At 40.0% G+C, this 20,423-nt stretch overlaps 1 protein-coding gene across 14 annotated transcripts in view; it reads left to right on the forward strand.

Moving 5' to 3' along the window:
- Positions 1 to 511: 511 nt before the first annotated feature.
- The window catches only part of PHF20L1 (PHD finger protein 20 like 1), a gene marked incomplete at its 3' end in the record, with an annotated part of 58,303 nt that continues 38,391 nt past the window's right edge, over positions 512 to 20,423 (forward strand). For 5 of the 14 annotated variants that reach the window (XM_080610058.1, XM_080610064.1, XM_080610065.1 and 2 more), the window contains exons 1-9: positions 512 to 694; positions 1,734 to 1,839; positions 10,765 to 10,936; positions 11,087 to 11,171; positions 12,043 to 12,131; positions 14,180 to 14,242; positions 16,156 to 16,209; positions 17,870 to 18,077; positions 18,736 to 18,864. In XM_080610058.1, coding sequence (XP_080466184.1) covers positions 1,757 to 1,839; positions 10,765 to 10,936; positions 11,087 to 11,171; positions 12,043 to 12,131; positions 14,180 to 14,242; positions 16,156 to 16,209; positions 17,870 to 18,077; positions 18,736 to 18,864 — 883 coding nt within the window. In that variant the 5' untranslated portion in view covers positions 512 to 694; positions 1,734 to 1,756. The remainder of the gene's footprint in view (positions 695 to 1,733; positions 1,840 to 10,764; positions 10,937 to 11,086; positions 11,172 to 12,042; positions 12,132 to 14,179; positions 14,243 to 16,155; positions 16,210 to 17,869; positions 18,078 to 18,735; positions 18,865 to 20,423) is intronic. The other 9 variants (XM_080610067.1, XM_080610069.1, XM_080610070.1 and 6 more) reach the window with 4 other exon arrangements.

Genomic DNA, 20,423 nt, shown 5'->3' on the forward strand with positions numbered 1-20,423 from the left:
GGCACAGGAGGGAGGTGAGGAGAAGCCATTGCTCTGCACCTGTGGCAGGCTCAGGGATGGTGCCCAGGCTGTCAATGGTTGGGCTGTCGATGGCCAAGCTGTAAATCAATGGCTGGGCTGTCAATGGCCGGGCTATAAATCAATGGCTGGGCTGTCAATGGCCGGGCTGTCAATCAATGGCTATGAATGGCTGTCAGTCAATGGCTATCAATGGCTGGGCTATCAATCAATGGCTGTCAATGTCCGGCATGTCAATCAATGGCTATCAATAGCTGGGCTATCATTCAATGGCTATCAATCAATAGCTATCAATGGCTGTCAATGGCTGGGCTGTCAATGGCTATCATTCAATGGCTATCACTCAATAGCTATCACTGGCTGTCACTCAACGGCTATCAATGCCTGTCAATCACCCCTCGCCACCACCTCTCTTTGTCTCCCTCACTTCGCTCTCTACCCCCGCCCCCAGGTCACGCGGCGGCGGCGGCTCCGCAGTCACGTGGCGGGGGCGGTGTCATGGCGGCGCCGGGCCGCGCCTCGCGGGCTTGTCGCGGGGTGGTGACGCGGCGGCGGGGCGCGGGGAGGATGGGGCTGTGAGGGCGCCGGACACCCCGCGCCGCGCCGAGCGGGACCAGCGGGCTCCGCACCGGGCCCGCCGCAGGCCCCGCCGCTGCCGTGCGACTCGCAGGAGGCGGTAAGGAGCGCGGCGCTGGGCGGGCGGCCCCGCGCCATGGCCCCCTCCGGGCGGGCCCGGCGCGACCGCGGGGCTCCGGCGCCCCCCTCACGGTGTCTGGGCCTGGCGGGGCGGCGCCCGCGGCCCTCTCCACGCTGGGCCTTGCCCGCGTCTTCCCCTGGGCCCGCTGGAGCTCGCAGCCCCCGCCGGCCCTCCTCCCGGCCCCGCTGGGGCGGACCCTTTGTGTGCTCCGCGCTCGGGCCTGGGCTTCCCCGGGCCGGGCACCGCCGCCCAGGCAGCTGCCCCCGGGCGCGCTGCCGGCGCTGTCAGCGGAGCCCCGCCTGAGGGCCGGGGTCCGGGTGCGCGCGGTCCGGTCCCGCCGCTCGGCACCTTCGGTCGTCAGCCGGCGTGCGGCAGTGCCTGCGGTCCCGGCGGTCCGTGCCTTGGTGGGACACCGGCTTGTCACGGTCATAGTGGTGGCAGTCGGGCAGAGAGGTGATTTGTTTGATAGTGACTGCATTAATGAAAGGCGTTAAAAGGCGCTCGTGAAACTTCCTTAGTGTTAACTATGAATTGAGAGTGTATAGAAAGGGTTTTTTTCTTTGCTTGTTTTCGTTAATTTCATCTTACTTGTCCTTTAGGCTATATTTAAATTTCCATTGTTGGTAAGGTAAGTTCTTCTTGGTTTTGACCTTTTCCACAGCAGAGGAGAGACTGCACCCGGACTCTAGATAGTTCTTAACATTATGCTACAAAAAGGTGCCCTGTTCTTACAGTGTAGTACAGCTCCAAAAATGAACACCAATTTTAGTTCTAGTTTTTACTTAAAGTTGGTGACTGTTTTGGGTTTTTTCGAAGAAAAATAAGTCTGACTGAAAATGCATGACTTTTGGGTTTTATGGCTTCATAGGGCCTTGACTGTACTTCTGAAAACTTAATGGAAAGTTGGGATAGAAATGCCACATCTTTTTCCACCCACTGGAATGTATTTGCTGTCAGTGACATGCTCTAGGCAGTGTTACAGGTTCTGATATGACTTTTCTTCTTTTTTTCTCCAAAGGTAGTGAAAAAGAAAACCTCAAGATGAGTAAGAAGCCTCCCAATCGTCCTGGAATCACATTTGAGATTGGTGCTCGCTTGGAGGCACTGGACTATTTACAGAAATGGTATGGAAGGCCTTGTTCAGTATGTGCTAAGAGCATAATTGTTCTGTCTATATCATATGTTTTGGTGTCGAGTTATGAGACCTTGTGCAGCTTTTAACTGGCTGCTTCACATGTGGGCTTTATGAATTTCCACAGAAGTCTGTTAAACCTGTTGGCTTTTAGGAAAAATTCTCTCTTCAGAAACCAAACTAAACTTTGCTGTGGGTTTTCCTTTGTTTGCTTTTAGTTGCTTGTGCAACTGTGGTAAGCAAAGACCATGTCTAAAGTGACGTGGAATGTGGTGTCATGTGTGAGATGATGGGTGTGTTAATGTGGTAAACTTCTGTGACTAAAGACTTTGGTGTAGTTTAAAGGTGTGCGCATGAATGTGCTTTGTATTTGGTTATCGAACTTCAAATCATAGAGAGGTTTGAGGTGAAAGGGACCTTAAAGATCATCTAGTTCCATAAGTTCACAAACTGATGTTAACAAAGGAAAACATCCTTAACTGGAATTCATGGACTAGGCAAGTACGATTGTGTTTGCATCAAACAGTTGGGGTAACAAAGTGCTTCAGATAGTGTCTCTGGAATCTCCCAGTCATATCTTGAGTAGGAGTCAAGACTATAAAATGGAAATTTGGGCACAAGGACCATGTTACACAGCATGTGTGTTGTGAAAGGAGCTGTTAGCTTGAAATACATTGTTAGTCCAAATGTTATTAATGTAAGTGGGCTGATGTCATGATGTGTGCTGGCCGTGCTATTTCAGTTTGAAGAATCCCTGGTTTTAAGTAGATGACAGGAAGTTGATGCTCCTACCCAGAAGTGTTGTCTTAGCTGCTCTCTGATTAATTAGGGCTAGGAAATGTAGAGGCCTGTACCTGCTTTTCAGTTGCATTCCTGGAGATGTATGTTCATGTAAATACCTGACCCTGCCAACTCCCAAGCTACGTGATAGAGGAGTCTGTGTATTATTTACATGTTTACTCCAGTAGTTACATGCTCTGTATAAAAAGTGGGTTAAACTTTTTATCAGGAGAGCTGTGATGTTAATTACAGCAAAAGTGTTTGTTTTAATAAATGGTCTCTAAAGGAAAATGTGGTTTACAGAACAGTTCTTGTTCTGACCTGTTGCTGTAGAATGGGTTTTCAGCATACCCATTCTATAACTGAATGCCAGAATCATGAAATTAGCTGAATAGTGCTATAAAATTAAAATCATTTTAACAGAACTTTTAACAGCAACTTTTGAGAATAGAGATAACTGGTTAAAGTAGCTAAATAACGCAAGTTAATATGTAAAAATAACTTTGGCTTAATTGTATCCAAAAACCATCACTGAATACCTAGCGTGTAGTTTGTATCAAGTCTGCCCAGCCTTAAGGGTTGGGTGTCAGTTCGGCAGTGCTTGTCTAGGTTTGGCCTGGTCATGGCCCTATCTTAAGCTCTGCAGCTGAGTTACTTGGTATTTTCAGGCAGAACAGAATTTATCCTCTGCTTTCCAGGAACTGATTCTTCGTCCGCACCATCAGGAAGAACAGGTCAGGTTTATGTGTGTCGAAACTTCTGTTGGTGCCATATACATAAAGTTAATATTACAATCTTGCAGTTACAGCAACACTGAAACCAAGATTATTTCAAATGAAGTCATATTCATGTGTGTAACCAAAGAAATTGTGAGAGAAAGCCCACTGTTGTGTTGTTATTAGGGTGACATGGGCTGGAATAATAGTCCATGTGATTTGTTTTCTTAGCCTTCTGTTGCATAGGGGGGTGGTGAATGTTTTTTAAACTCTTTCTATATCTCAACAGTATGCATTCCCTTCATCTGCATGCAGAAATACATACTTCAAAGAAAATAAAGTTGCTGAACTCACATGAAATCTCTTTATATTTCTTAACAAAACCACAGTTGAAGAGCAGTAGTATTGCTTAGCTCAGTCTTTCTGTGAGTGACAAATTGAGAACACTTGCTGAAAAATAACACTTGAAAGTGGTTTATTTTTTGTCCTTCATTTTTCTGAAAGCCTGCTGTCATGTAAAGTGTTCATGACCAGTTAAAATGTTAATCAAGAAAAGCTTCTAGAGGATGGGAAACAGTGTAATAAAGTCTATTTTTGCTTTCTGAGGCACTTCTGCAGGCCTTAAATTTTTATCTGTGCAGTACTTGCTGAAATTCACCTCAGGGAATCCAGTGTTCCATTTGAATTCTGGAACTTTGGAGGGGGTATTGTGTGCCTTGACTATTTATTGCTTAAAACCCCTGTAATCTTAAATGAGGTAGTTTCTTTCAGGCAGTGTTTGGGTCACTGGTGTCATTTGGCAGGAGCAGTTACTGAGCAGAAGAAAGCCTGGTCAAACTGATCAGCAAAGACAGGCTGTTCGTAAGCTTTATTATGGACGTAACTGCAGCCTCTCTCTTCTTTATCAAGTGCACCAGAGTGCTGCTGTGGGGGGCGGGGATCATCTTGCACAATGAAATCACTTGTTATTGTGACTGATGTCATCTAGCTCTACTTGTTGGAAGCATTTGGCACTGTCCTGCACAACATCTTGTCTCTAAGCTGGAGAGACGTGGATTTGACAGATGGACCTCTTGGTGCATAAAGAATTGGTTGGATGGATGAACTGAAAGAGTTGTGTTCAGTGGCTCAATGTCCAGGTGACCAGTGATGTCTGGTGTTCTCCAGGGGTTGATGTTCAACATCTTTGTCAGTGACATGGACAGCGTGATTGATGCACCCTCAGCAAGTTTGCTGATGACACCAAGCTGTGGTTCAGTTGATATGCTAGAGGGAAGGGATGCCATCCGGAGGGACCTTGACAGGCTTGCGAGGTGGCCAATGCCAACCTCATGAAGTTCAGCAAAGCGAAGTGCAATGTCCTACACTTGGGTCAGGGAAATCCCAAGCCCTGACAACTACAGGCTGTGCAGAGACTAGATAGGGAGTAGCCCTGAGGAGAAGGACTTGGGGGTATTGGTCAGTGAAAAGCTCAGCATGAGGCGGCAGTGTGTGCTCACGATCCGGAAATGAGCTGTGTTCTGGGCTATGTCAAAGGAGTGTGACCAGCAGGTTGAGGAGGTGATTCTGTCCCATTGCTCTTGTGAGACCCCACATGGAATACTGCTTTCAGCTCTGGAACATAGAAAGGACTTCGACCTGTTGGAGCAAGTCCAGAGGAGGCCACCAAGATGATCGGAGAGCTGGAGCGTCTGTGTTATGGAGACAGGCTAGAGACCTGGACTTGTTCAGCCGGAGGGAGAAAAGACTGAGGAGACCTTATAGCAGTCTTCTGGTACCTAAAGAGGCCTACAAGAAATCTGGGGAGGGACTTTTCGACAAGGGCATGTAGTGATAGGACAAAGGGAAATGGCTTTAAATTGTAGGAGGGGAGATTTAGATTAGATTCAAGGAAGAACTTATTTACTGTGAGGGTGCTGAAGCGCTGGCACAGGGTGCCCAGAATAGCTGTGGCTGCCCCATCCCTGGCAGTGTTCAAGGCCAGAGTGAACAGGGCTTGGAGCAACCTGGTCTAGTGGAAGGTGTCCCTGCCCATGGCAGGGGGTTGGAACTGGATGAGCTTTAAGGTCCCTTCCAACCCAAACCATGAATTGAAGTTCAGTAAAGCAAACTATGAAATGCAGCTCTAATCAAACCCAGGATCATCTGGCAGTAGTTAGTGAATGAGATGGGATTGACTGGTAATAGAAACCTATTAAATATATATGAGATGATCAGGGCCTGGTATGTAAGACCAGTGATGAAAGGGTGAGGAAACTGGACTTCTTTAGCTTGGAGAAGGCTACAGGAGACTCAGTACCAGCCTTCCAATACTTAAAAGGATGTCATCAAGGGCGCTTAGCCAAGCTCTCCACAGTAGTGTGCAGTTGAAGGGCAAGAGAAAACTGGCACAAGTGAAAACAATCAATTCAGGCTGGGTACAAGGTGAATCATTTCCCTATGGGACAGTCAAGCAGTGGATCTGCTTGCCCATAGAGTTTGTAGAGTCTCCAGCATTGGAGGTTTTCCAGACTGGGCTGGCTAAAACTCTGGGAAACCTGGTCTGATCCCTTTGGCTGATTCTGCTTTGAGTGGGAGGTTGGACTTTTTTGGTAGAAGGCTTTCTGAGGTCCCTTCCAACTTGAATTATCCTATGATCTCATCCAAAAACTAATACATGTGCACACACAGCCCCCCATGCCTCTGACAGATGAAGCAGCAGTGAAACTGCAGATGTCTGCAAGTAGGTGCCCATGTGGAAGACTGGTTTTTAAGCTGTTAGCTCCCACAAGCAGGACACAGCCTCTGCAAAGTTGCTATATTTAAATAAGCTTCTCTTCCCTTTTTTCCCCCTATCTTTTGTGGCTCTGGCTGTCTACTGACTGTTCCATAAGTGCTAGGTATTGCTTTGAAAAAAACAACCCTATCAGTTTTTCTGAGCCCATAGTCTTTGTTAATCTGCTTGATCTGAACTTTTAAGTTAGGTAATGAAGGAAGTAGAGAGGCATGGTCCTTTGTGCAGTTCTGGAATGGAAACAGCTTACTAAAATACGTTAGTTATCAGAATAACAGCTGTTTGACTTAGTATATTTGATTATTTGGATAGATTATTTTAATTATTTTAAGTATGGAAGAAGCTCTTTTTTTTACCTGAAAGACTTTGGGAAATCTTTCTTTGTACAGTCCTTGCTTTGGATTTCAGTTGATTGGGTTACCTGACAGTCAAATATTGGAAAGGACTATAAAGACTGCTTTATGTTGATACATTACAATATGTATAATTAAAAATGAGTTAGAAATAGGGGCTTACAGATTTTGCAGATGTCTGAAGGCTGTTTGTGGAGGAGTCAGAATGGAGGGTGTTTGGTTTTATATCCCTTACAAGGTAGAAGGAAAGACTTTTTATACCATTATTGTGAAGGCAGGAAGTACATGTCTGTTTTCAGACTTTGTAGGTGAAGACTTGGGGTAAATTTAGTAACATTTTTACATCCATTTTTACAGTTTGACATAACTTGTCCCATCTCACAGAACAATTCACTACTTTTTGGTCACTTTTGAAGGATCAAAAGGGTGATGATGTAAGAATAAAAAAAGCCATCCATGTGGCCAGTAACGTGTTGAGTGCATTGGAGGAGAAAACGGTGTTTTCTTTTTTACACTTTCAGAAGCTTGGAAGCTTCCCATTATTTTTTCCTAGATGAACATTGGAGCATTATTGTTGTCTGACCAATGCTTCATGGTGTACTTTTTGTAAGCCATGTTAAACTTTGCAGCTTTACAGAAATGTTGAATAATTCTTATGGGTTGGAATCGCTGGAACCTGAGCATGGAGAGCATGCTATACGTAAGCTGGGCAGATACCATCAGCTAACAATAGCTTTCCTGTTTTCTTTTGAAAAAACAAGAAGAGAACTCCCTGAAATTTGGATGAGACTTTGGGATTATTATTTCCAGCAGGCTTTTAAAAAAACACACCTAAAATGTTCAGGTTATTGCTTCTTCCCACAAAAAGAACACTGTCAGTATTGAACAGGAGTTTGGTGGTGTGGTTTAGGTTTTTTCCTGTGAAAATTAAAGACTTTTTCCTCAGTTTTATAGAGTATATTTTTCTGCTTTTGACTGAACAAATGTTGGTAAATCTGTTTGTATACTAAACCCATTCTGATCCTTCAGTGTGGCATACTTGTTGGGTGTGAATGGGGAGAGTTAACCTGACTGGAAGGTTGTTTGGACCCTAGACACCATTACCCTTTGGTGCTGTAGAGAGTGAAGTTTGTATTCCCCTTTCTGGTACTTCTTCATACTGCCTACTTGCAGCTTTGCCATGGAAGGGACTTCTACATCAGATTTCTCATGTGTATGAACTGTAACCATCTTCATATTCATCTTCTCTGTACCCAATAGGCTTAAACATTGCTTTTAGCCACAGTGAAAGCTTTCCTGTGTTCACTGTCCCTAGAATTGTTTAAAAAGTCAGGTTATAAAAAAACGTTGCCATTTTCTCTTTTATTATCAGAAAATGCATACTTGCCTTTGAAATATTTGTATAACTTTGCAGTATATGGAATGGATTATATTCAGTCCAAGCTCAAACTAACACCAGAAAAATGTTTCTGTGCAGTGTGATATTTGCAATAGTAAATTCTGCAATATGTATGCTCTGCTCTTTTTCCACTGTGGGATCAGTATTGTGAAATATTACTGTTTACACATATTTGTGGCACATTGTGTGGCTAAATTTAGTGGATATTGAGGGTAGTAGCTTGTTAGTAAATCCATATAAAGTTATTTTTGGGTTGCCTAATAACCAATCGTATATAGCTTGGTTGGTTCAGAGATTTGTTACATCTTCCATCTCCAAGCTGAATGTAGGTTTTGGCTCTATTCATCTTGCAACCATTGTCTTAAATATACATTGAAGAAACAAATTATTAGAATAAAGCTATTATGTGATGATATGATTATTATAAGCTTTAACTGTCCAAAACCAATATAACGGACTTAGATTTAGAGCTGATAATGATATTTTAAGAAGACTTTGAGAGCAGAAATTGTAATTTATCATAGAGAAATTAGCCAATAAGTATCTGGTGTTGCAGTTCCTTTATTGAGTGATTCCTCGTGAGACTTAATATTTTGTATGACTTTTAATTTTAACTGATGCTGGCTTTGCTTCTTTTGTTTTTTTTTTCCCTATATATGTTAGTGTTTTCATTCTTTGCTTGCTGGATTTTGCTTAATTTCCATTTTTATGTATATGTGTCTCTAACCTATAGATGTTTACTATACTTTATATGTTATTCCCCCCCTCTTAGTCAGTTTTCTCTTTCCAGGCCATTGTACGATAATTTGCCAGTTTATCTCTTCTATTGTCTTCTACACGCAGGAATAGTAGGTAACTTTGCTGGTGATGCCCGGTGAAAGCTACCAGCCGTAACAGCAATAAAAATGTAGCACCATAATGGGAACAGAGTGTTTGCATTGGTAGACGTGTAGGAAAATGAGAATTTTATCTTTTGGTCAGTGGTTCCTCAATTTAGTAAAATCAGTGTCGTTTTGCATCACGACCCATCTGGCATGTGATAAACCTGAAATTTCCAACTGCAGTAAGAAAGGAATGGGGGTTGATCTTGTTGCTCCTCTAACAGAAGTCCCGTGGAGTAGTCTTATCCTGAAAAAGGTTTTGTTAGTAGGGTGGCAAATGACAGTCTGCAATTTGAGACTAAGACTTTATTTTGAAGTTTAGTGAGAAGCTGGGAACTTGAAAGAATGGCCATGAAGGTATTTTGTGTTTCTGGAATGTATGGATGAGCGAAACCCAGCAAGAGGTTGGACTGTATGTACGTTCTGATGTGAGAGTGAATTGTGGCTGAAGTAGTTGCAGAAGTAACCTAGAAAACCAGAGTTTTTCTCACTTAAGCCCAGCTCAGATATTTAAGTGTTGGGAAGCTGTATGCATCACTGCAGCTGAAGAAGTATGGCTGGAGAAATGAAGGAGCAAATTGACATTGACATCTTTTGTTTTAATGCCCTGTTCTAGACACCAGGAAATAAGGAAAGCCTGTACTTGCTGAGAACTTGTATTTTAATCAGAACAGAGTGTCCAGGACCCCTTTATCAGCAGCGTCAGTGGTTTGGAGAGGAAGTATTAAAAATTGAAAATATTGAGAGCATTCCTGCATATGGCAGTTTCTAGCTGCTGGAATTTGCAGTAGAACTGGAATTTGGGTGCTCAAGCTCTGCTCTCTTATTATTGCTCCACAGTAGCACTTTGTTAGAAAAACAAGTTGCCTCTTAATGAAAGACAAGTGTCCCTTCCCTGTGGTCTTTCTTTTCAATACATGTTTTAACTTGAGACCATCACTAATACAAACTGGAGAAAGTTGAATCGTCTACTTAACTTTTTCTTTTAGGAGAGTCTTTGTACTTTTGAATCCATTTAAATACTTTGAAGGGCAGCAGGAGCTGAATTCTCCCTCATTCCAATTCTCTGCATTTCGTACAGTGGAAATAATGAGATCTAATAATATTGGTGAAGTAAGTTGTGTGACAGAACCAGTTTGTGCCTTGCTCCCCTACTGCAGTTTTGTGATTTACATCACTTTGGGGAAACAGAAATACTGAGACTGAATAATAACAATTGCTGAAGTTAGAGAAGTTTGCTTTTTTTCCCATACAGATATAATCTTAACCTTTATGATTCCAAATCTATATCTGTTCTACACTCAAAATTAGATGCCTAAGACTTGTACTGGTTGCAGCTCATTCCTGATTAGTTCTGCTGAGCACAGACAGTGTTGGCTGAAAGTAGAATCCATGTGTTAGGTAAGACTGACATGCTTATTTTGGTGCATGTGGAGTTAATGTCTGCTAAAAAATAGTTAATATGAACAGGATTGAATGGCAGTGAAATCATGGAAGCTGATCTATAAATTAGAAAGTGGCTTAGATTAAGAATGTTCTGTTGAACATTCTGGGTTTGATTACTTGGTTGGATTTGTCTAGAATTGATGGTAAAGTAATGAATGTTTTGCTACTATTATAAACCATTTAATACTCTTTCCACCCCCAAGCAAGGACAAACTCTTACAGGATTTTGCTTTAGACAAACACAGTTTTTAAAACTGATAAGCACAAACTTCTAATGCCAGTTTCAGGCAGTTTTGGTCTGGGAGTTTGAGGTTTAAATTTGTGGTCATTTTTAAATGTGTGGTCATCTCACTAGGATGAAGCTGATGACTGGTGTGTATAGATAGCTCTCAAACTAAATGGTATCCTACCACCAATTTGGTAACTTCCTCTTTTTGAGACTTGGAAATCCCTCAGTCCAAGGTGTTCGTATGGGTTTCTGAAATGTCATGGAAGCACTGTTGTATGCAAAAAAAGTAGGAATCTTTAGAAAATATTTGAGATTTACCAGTTTAATTTTATTATTCAAGGTATCCATCTCGTATTGAGAAGATAGATTATGAAGAGGGGAAGATGTTGGTCCATTTTGAACGGTGGAGTCATCGCTACGATGAGTGGATTTACTGGGACAGCAATAGGTTGCGACCCTTGGAGAGACCAGCATTAAGGAAAGAAGGGCTAAAAGATGATGAAGAATTTGTTGTAAGTGGCACATTTATTTAGTCTTTGACTCATTTTTTGTAAACTGTCCTACCTGTTTTCTCACATAAAATCTATCCCATAATGTTTAATTATTTTAATATTTTAGATATTTTTCCTAGAAATATTAATGACTGACTTTGTATAAAATAGGATTTTAAACCTGGAGAAGAAGTACTAGCTCGTTGGACAGACTGTCGATACTACCCTGCAAAGATTGAAGCAATTAATAAAGAGGGTATGTATTTGTGCATGTAAGGAGTCTTTGCATATGTTATGCTGTAGCTGTAGTCTGCTTATGTGACATGCATATAAAGTTTTCCTCACTGCCTCAATATTCAGTGAAAATGTTTCTGTTCTATGCAGTTGAGTTAGAGGTTTGTCTTTTATCTGTGTAAAATTAGAAAATTGGGAATTCCTTCTGGAAGAAAAAATGCTTTATGTTTGTTCAGTGATGAGAATAAAGTCCTGTGCACAATGTTACCAATGTTTTTGTGCTGTTGTTGATTTAATAATACATAGTAAATAAATCAGTATAATACTTTGTATATTATATATGATCTATATTGTATATCACACTACATATTATGTATTAATTATATTGTATATTTGTTATATAATAATGTTATATTTAAAAGTTCATCATTGTTTTAGGAACAGTAGGTCTCTAAAGTTCTGTTTATTGACGAAAAACAATGGAAACGGGGAAATAACGGTTAATGCTGTAGATGCAATACTTCACATGGGGTGATATTTCTAGTGAACATTAGTAGAAGTTTTTACTATAGTTTAAATGAGGATTTGATTGTAAATTGACTTGGTTTCCTGTTGTGGCAACTTAAATATGACGTAATTCTTTCAATGAGTTACAAGAAAAAGTGACACAGTAGCTAAAACATGCTTGAAATTGTCCAATTGGATAAAGAGTAACAATATAAGAACAGGGTTTCATTGAGTTTTATTTTTTTCTTTAAATTCTGTATCCTGACTATAGGTAACTTGGTTACTTTGTTCATCCAGCCTACAAAATATTTTGCTAAAGCTTTCATAGTAACAAGGTGTGTTTTGTTTCTTAACTACTCATAATGATTACATCACTCCTTTTCTAGGAACCTTCACAGTACAGTTCTATGATGGTGTTATTCGATGTCTTAAGAGGATGCATATCAAATCTATGCCAGAGGATGCAAAAGGACAGGTAAGAATAATTTAGATATCTCTTTTTTAGGTTTTATATAGCTTCTTTTTCTTTAATATCTCGAGGTAGATAAAATGTCATCTAGCACAACTAGTTTTAGATTACAGTCTTTATTCTAGGTCCTGCACTGCCTTGCTTCACCAGTTTTATGGATGATGCCCCAGATTGTGCTGCTCAAGTAGTCTTGCCTCTATCTGAAATGCCTGGCTGCCGTACACTCCACTGCCAACTAATCTGTTCCCAGAGTTTTGTCTTGCAGAGTTCACAAAACCAGGGGCATCCAGAGACTTTTTTCTCTGGTGCCCTTCCAGTAAAAAGGTTCAGCTAGTCAGTAGTCTGTGCTGCTGATTATTACTATTTTTTCTTCTCCACCCCATCTCTTTTGTTTGCTACCATGGTAGCTTTTTGCTCGCATGTTCTTGCTGACATGACTGTTCTGTGGGGGTTTTCTCCCTTTTATCAGAACTTTTGGGGATTCAGACAGTTAAATATTTCTTTATTTCTGATAATGTCCAGTTTCTTAAAGAAGAGATGCTGAGTAGCAGCTGAGGGAGTCTGTGAAGTAGAATACATGATTTAGTCACTAGGAATATCTTCACTTGCAAAGGAAAACAGCATTGAAGACTAAGATTAAACTGAAATCCATAGTCACACTAACACTGGCTTCTTGCTGCAGTCTTACAATAACTGTTGAACCAGTATATAATATTTTAACAATACTTTTAGTATGACAGTAAGATGGGAAGCTAGAGTATTCAATTTTCCTTCATAAAAAGGAAAACTTCGTTCATGTGGTTGTGACTGAACTGAAATAGCCCTTCTGTGACAACGTAGAGAAGTCCCTTACTCTGTCCTGTGCTTTTTATAGGAAGCTATGTTGTGTCTAATCTTGAGTTACTACTCTTAGGCCACAGGCATTTTCAGCTTTAAAATAAATAGTAAATCCATTTCTTAGCAACTGTTTTGATGTCCAGACATGCTTGGTGGCAGCCCAGCTCATCTGCTCTAATTGTTCTCGTTATTGAAAGTTAGGGTGTCAGTCTCGTGCATCTCAGGGACTGAATGCAGGGGCTTCAATGAAGTCTTGAGAAAGAACAAGGGGGCCAAATTTGCCCTTTCTGAGATTGATTTTTGCAAAATTAGGGATAGGCATGAAGTTCTGTAGCTTTCAAAGGCAAAGCTATTTTTTTTTCTGCAGCATTTCATACGTCATTATGCTATGGTAAAAGTTTGTTTTTAAAGATGCTTCTGTGGTATTTAAGAATAAAAACATAATCATAGAATCATGGAATGGGTTGGAAGGGACCTTAAAGATCATCTAGTTCCAATAAATATCTTAAGATTTGGTTGGAAAATCAGTTATTTGAAACTGAGCTTTGTCTAAGAGTAGAACTCAAATGGCTGTTGTTGCTTTTTTACATTATTTATTTTTAAGGACATTTACTAAAAATCATTTAAAGCTTACAAAGATGCCAAGACTGTACTTGATTTGCAAAATAGTGAAGTTGGCAGATCCAACACTTCATTAAACCTATGACTTGGGTTTTTTGTCTATTTCTAAAGGGGGAAAAAATACATCTCAAGAGATGAGTGTAAGCTTAAGGCACTTCAAGTTCTAGCGCATTAGCAAATTTAACATGTAAGATCTGTTTGGAAGGTGTGTGCTAAGCATGCAGAATTTGAATTACATGGAGAGATATAGACTAGTTCATGCTTTGAGCTTAGCGTGTCTTAAAGGAAAAGACTGTAAACACTGTAACACTCAAAACTATTTTTGAGTTTCAGCAGAAGTGTGTTTTATTAAGACTCAGCTGTGAGGATGGATTAAAGCCTGGAAAATCTGTGTAATTCAATGCAATAAGACTATAGGTTAAGTTGCTGTGCAGATAAGCGCAAAGTCATTGAAATCGCACATAAACGTGGCTAATGTAGAGAGAGAAAATAAAAGATGGGGATATTGAGACTGCCCTTGTGAGAGCACATGTGAAGTATTTGGATAACTTACTTTTTCTGTTTCATGTTTTTTGTTTTATCTTCGATGTAATTAGGCGCGCGAGAGGGAGCAGATAGCGCCGGAGCTGAGATTAGTGACGGAAATCGAACCAAAAGAAGTGAGTTTTGAGGAGGGTTTTGAAGGAGAGGGAGGGGACTTGGCACACAGGAAGAGGAAGCTGAGGAAAAAGCATGGATATGCGATTGGAACAGAGGAAAACAAGAAGATGTGACAGGAGACAATGTGAGCCAAGATGTAGGTGGGGCAGACTGTTTAGAATTGGAAGGTGAAGGTGAGGAATCCAGGCTTGCTGTGGAATCAGCCGGTCAATAGATTGATGATATTTTATATGTGTGTATGTATGAGTGTGTGGGAGCTGGGAGTTGTGTCAGGAGAGGGAAACCAGCTGAATCTTTAGTACTGTAGAGAAGCACAAAGGTGGTGGTTGTAGGCAGGTGAAGAGTGTGTGTGCGCATTCTGCTATTGGTATAAGGGTTGGACTTTAGAAATTATTCTGGTTTTGCCTTCCTACTGTTGTAGGTTTAAGGTTATGCAAAGGAATGTTTTAAAATACAAGTGTTTTAGCCAATGGATGTGTAAGGCTGTGGGTAATTTCTACTAACGTCTTTCTTGATCATGCAATTTCCTGTGCTTTGATTTAGTGAATCTAATAAGCAAAATGACAGCTTTCCTCAGTAGTGATAATGTTTTGTCTTCTAACTACAGTGTCCCCTAACTTCTCTCCTGTCAATTTTCTCAGCTTCCTTGAAAGGTGACCTTTAGTGAGAATAAAAAAGGAAATGTGCATTTATATTTTTATGGTATATGTAAATGAGAAATTCACTGGAGTGAAGTCCTGTGGGAAGTGGGAAATCAGGCTGGATGGTGCAGAGTAACTAGTGTGGAGTTACAAAACCTCTGCCAATAGAGGAACAATGTCAGAGGGTGAGGGAAGAGTAGGGAAAACTTCTCTTAGGACGATATTTATTTTACTTAATTTCTAATGTGTTCATATTTGGGCCCTTGGCTTTGTGTATACTGAATGCTTTGGGGAAAAGTCCTGCTACTACGGATTTGCAACTGGTTTCTGTGATATCTGTGATATTTAGTGTCCTGCTGTTGTGGTTGACAGAGTAGGTATCTTAGTGACTGAGACAGGTTTGTGAATTCATTGTGCTTTAGGCTCCCACTGTTATTTCCTCATTTTTTGTTTCTTTCTAAAAATTCTGAAAAAGACACAAACATCTTTTTGAAGGACAAGTTCCTGTGCTCTTCAAAAGAAATACAGTCACCTTTAGTATCTTAGGTGCTGAATAGTTCTGGCACATCAGGAGCTGTGCAGGTGAGCAGTTAGCAGGAGTTCAAGGCTGAAAACCAGGAATTACCTGTGTCACTGTAATGAATGTGTTCACTCTGGAGCCAGAATAAAAGTGGACCCACAGACTTTCCAGCCAATTCAGAATCACAGAGTTGTTGAGGTTGGAAGGGACCTCTTGAGATAATCTTGTCCATCCCCAGCTCAAGGTTCTCTTCTCTGACTTTAAATTTATATGTTAATCCAGAAAAAAGTATAACTATCACCGTAATTAATGTCTCACTGCTCTGGCTTCTGGATGTTTAACCTTGGTTTGCTTCATTGTTTTGTGTCTTGCTGCCCTTTGTAAGCTCCATGTCTTAAGGAAAATATCCAAACAATGAAATACAATGCAAACAAAAAAACCCCACTTCATGTTGTACCAGAACAGCTACTCTTGGAACAGGATGCTTAGTTAAGTGTGCTCCTTGAAGCTTCATGTCTTCTGAAAGCTTCTGACTTAAGGGTGCTTAGCTTGACTGAAAATAAAAATGGTGTTTTGATGCAGGCTGCACTTCCTTTTGCTTCCCACTTTTATTATACGATCAAGCTCCAGCCGTACTGATCCTTTTCATCCCTTGGCCAGGGTGCAGTGTAAGACTTCTCTCAGGTGTTCCTAACTCCTCACCAGCACAAATAGCTTAATCCTTTTTTTTTTGTCCTGCTGGATGGACAAGGCTCTGGATGGACTGGAGCTAACGTGTGTGCTTGTTTTGGCTGGCCAAAACCAGGTATGTGTATTTCTGGTTGACTATGCAGCTGGCAGTTAAACATGCTCTTTGTGACTGGCATGTTACTAAATGACCTTGATGGTTGCCAGTTGTGTAAGGATTGCCACAGCACTTCCAAACTTTGCTGCTGCTAGCTAGACTGAGCATATGCATCTTGCATGGATGGTTTGGACACAAACCACTTGATCTTAGAGGAGCCAAAGCTGTTGGTGTTCCTAAGTACATAGCTTGATGCAAAGTAGAAGCATAACCTATGTAAAGCAGTGATTTAAAAGCATTGAGCTATGGGAAAGGAAAAGCATAAAACAAGGAAAAGTAATGCTTTGTATTTTGTGTTATGCTTTTCTTACACATCAAAGAAGGTAAACAAACCCTCAGTAGAACAGATTTAGGGAGACTTACAATATGTAATGAGTGGGACAGAGTTGTGTTGAAACAAGATTTATAAAACCAAGATCCTTTAGGTACCTCATATGATAACATAACAACAAGGAAAGTCCAGCATAAAATACAGCCTGTCTACAGTTGGAAAATACCCCAACTATTTATAAAGTGCACATGTGAAGCTAAGCAAAAATTGTCTTTATGAAACCTTCTTTTATATGTGGTAATACAAATCTCCAAATGCTCTTGTAGCCAAATTGCCAAGTGGTAAATTAAGTATCATTAAAACCACTCGGATGCTTAATTCTTACTGGTGGAGGACGAGCATTACTCTTGGTTTTTATACCACACGTAACTTCTCCATGGAAAAATTCTGTACCTTGATGTCATAGAAAATCTGGAGAATTACTTTGGTAAAAAGGATCAAGTTTAAATTTTTGCCATCACATTGATCCCTGACGCTCAGGAGACATAAGGCAAGAGTCTGATAACTCTAGTGAAAATTGGCTCAGCCTTAGGGGAGTATTTGGATCCCTCTGACTTGTCAGGTGGCTAAGCTTCATCTACATGCCAAGAAGTAAATTAATTTGGGCTGTATATTCTGTTGTTTACTCCTTGAACATTTCTGTATGGTCAAATAAGCCATTGTTCAAAATGGCACTTTTATTACTTTCAATGTGGATTGTGAAATTCAGTCATATTATAGAGCACTGTATTGAAGTTGGTCAATGAAAGTTGTAATATGTACACAAAAAGAGTGGTACCTGTTAGTTACTTACTCTAGAAGTGCAGATCCAATTTAATTCGAGTTACCCTGCTTTATCAGTTTAATTCAGGAAGAACTCTGCTGGACCATGCTTTGAGTTGATGGTAGTTTTGAATAATAGTTAAATTTGAGCAACAATGGAATTGGTGTATTTCACAGCCAGAAGGGTAAGAACAAAGTCAGTGTTCTGGGTTTGGGAGCTCCTGGGTTTCTGCAGCCATGACACATGAAAATAGATAGCAGGGAACATGTGCAGTCAGAATTCTATACGTAATGGTTTTTTGAAGGTGTTTTCTTTTTGCTTTTTATCCATGTGGCATACTGATAATACTTCAAGTTTATTTAGACAATGTAGGAAGCTCATTTCGCCACTGTTTGAGTAGTAGCCATAAAAAGGAATTCAACTGCTCTTGAACTTTTCTAGATGAAGTGTCACTGGGTTTATAAGTATTTTCTATTTGAATCTCAGGCACTTTTTAACACTTACTTACCATTTTTTCCTTTTTGGAGGATTGGATAGCTTTGGTCAAAGCTGCTGCTGCAGCAGCAGCCAAGAACAAAGCAGGAAGTAAACCTAGAACCAGCGCAAACAGCAATAAAGATAAAGAGGACAGAAAATGGCTAAAAGTTCCTTCAAAAAAGGAAGAAACCTCAACTTCTACAATCATGCAGGAAGTCCAAAAAAAGGAAGAGGAGCCTACATCTAGTGATACATTTGGTAAAAACAAATTCTGTAAAAGATAAAAGTAGGCTTATCTGTAATATTGAAGTCGAGTTCCTGTTGTTAATTTTGCGGTTAAGTCATAACTAGTATTTCTTGAGGAAAATGTCTCATTTGCTGTTATGATAACTTTATGATACATAATAATCAGCTCAGAAACAATTTTTGTCAGGTAAATCTAGTTTGGTCATCATTTACTCCTTGTGCAAAATCTTACTAGCTCTAACAAAAGCAGAACTTAGAGGTTTTTAAATGACTTTGTTGTACACTTTGGTTCATGTTCCTGCATCTTCTTTTACCTGTAAGATAATCCCTGATCTTGTTCTAAGAAGAAAATCTAAAACCAATATGGATGATGTATACATACTCAGAGATGTTTGAAACTATTTCTGGGTTGATTAGGATTTGTTCATTTTAATAATCTTTAATACTGATTTCTCATTCTATTGAGTAAAAATTGCATTTTTGAGGTAGTCTGCATCTAATGCTTCATTGTGTAATACTAAATCTTAACATTGTGTAATTATCATTTTTAATAGTTTTAAAGTTTCTTCACAGCAATTTTCAAATAGCAGTTCTGAAATATTAAAGTATTGTGGGTGTTGTTATGTATTTATGAAATGTGAGTTTATTAGATTTCTCTTCTGTTTAATAGTAGGATTTCCTGTAGTGGATGTTCCAAAGATGGCCTTTGTGCAGGCAGAGAGCACGTTATCGCACAAGAGGAAAAGTAATTTAGGCAACTCATTTCAGGCAAAAAGAGCTCGTCTTAACAAGATCACTGGTAAAATACTTCTTTTCTTGTTGACTTTTTTCCTTTTTAATGCAGTGAAATATACATGTTTATGTCTAAGGTAGTGAAGTAGATTGATAAAAGTATGTTCATGAGGCAGATATTCACTACAGTCTTGTTAGGAATTTAAAAGGAAGATATAAAGAGTAATAAAATCTACATAGTTCATGATTTCAGAGAATGGTCTCAGACTTGATTTGGTTGTTTTAGTTTCTTAGGAAGGTTGCCATCCTGAACTGATGGATTTCTTGAGTAGGTTTTAACTCCAGCTGCACAACTTTCTCCACTTTAGGGTGACTTTGGGGTTTGTCCAACTCCTTAACAGGAGTAACCACTGTAAAGCTTTTGTTGGCTGTGGAAAAACTAAATGTTTTGTCAGTTTGTCATAAAGTAAAACTGTTGCTGGAAAGAGTTTACAGTTTGTCTTTTAAAAGTGTACAAGCCTAGCTACAAATTGAAGCAATGGAGATCTGAAAATTTTTTTCAGTGTCTTAAGGCATTCATTCTCTATGTTTATTAGTCAAAGGTGTTAATGAAAAACAAGTATACACCTATTGAATACAGTTTATGTAACAGGAAATGGAATAATAGATAATTGCATTTTATTCCAAAAATCAATAGAAATTTACTTAGCAGTGAAAAATCTATTTCAGTTTGTATCCCTCCTCCCCCATGCCTCCCAGTAAGCAAATTGTGCTGTCAGCATTGATCCTGTCACTGTTTAGGATAAGGCAATGTGTTTGCACCTGTGCTGGGAAAGTATCAGATGCATTTCAAAAGATGAGTGGAGAAAAGTTGTGAAGTCCCCCCCTGTAACAGAGGGGCCTTTGGACAGATGGCAAGATACAAGTGCATCCCTCTCATTAATCTAGTAACTACAATTTTGTGTGAAGTCTGGCAAACTTCTGTGCTGCAGGTGAGAGGAGAAGGTTTGTTTGTTTGTTTGTTTATTGTAGTAGATAGGGTATTGTCATTCACAGAAAAAGTTTTATTTCTATAAGGTACCCCCCCCCCCAATTAGTAAACTGTGTCATGAGTTTCTCAGATTTGTTTTGGCTCGTCCAACCTTTCATCAATCAGCAGTGGAGGACTCTTAGTTCTCTTATGAGTGTGGTTCTGTTTCAGTGTCTCAATCAGTTCTTCAGTCTAAAGGAGAAAACAAATGAAATGGGCTAGTATGAATATGGTATGAAGGAAGCAGCTTTCAGAAAAGACAGTCTTCTGCCACCAGGATTTTCTTTCCTGGAAGGCTTCTTATTTAGTACCAAGTTTAGTTAACAGATGTCTGATTAATCAGCCTCATTGCTACCCTCCTTTGCCCATACTGCATACAACCTCAGTTAAGTCTCAATTTAATTGCTGCCATGAGCAGTAGAGGTGTAAGATTGCAAATATGTATTACTAGTGTGTGTACATTCATATATATATATCCCTATTAATTTCTTTAGCAGGTAGTAGCAGAAGATACCTAAACCAGCTGAAATACCTGTGGCCCTAGAAATGATATTTATATGTGCTTGTGGATAGATTCTTCCTTCCTAAGGAGCTTT

The sequence above is a fragment of the Psittacula echo genome (assembly GCF_963264785.1).
Source record: "Psittacula echo genome assembly, chromosome: 2".
Lineage (NCBI taxonomy): Eukaryota > Metazoa > Chordata > Aves > Psittaciformes > Psittacidae > Psittacula > Psittacula echo.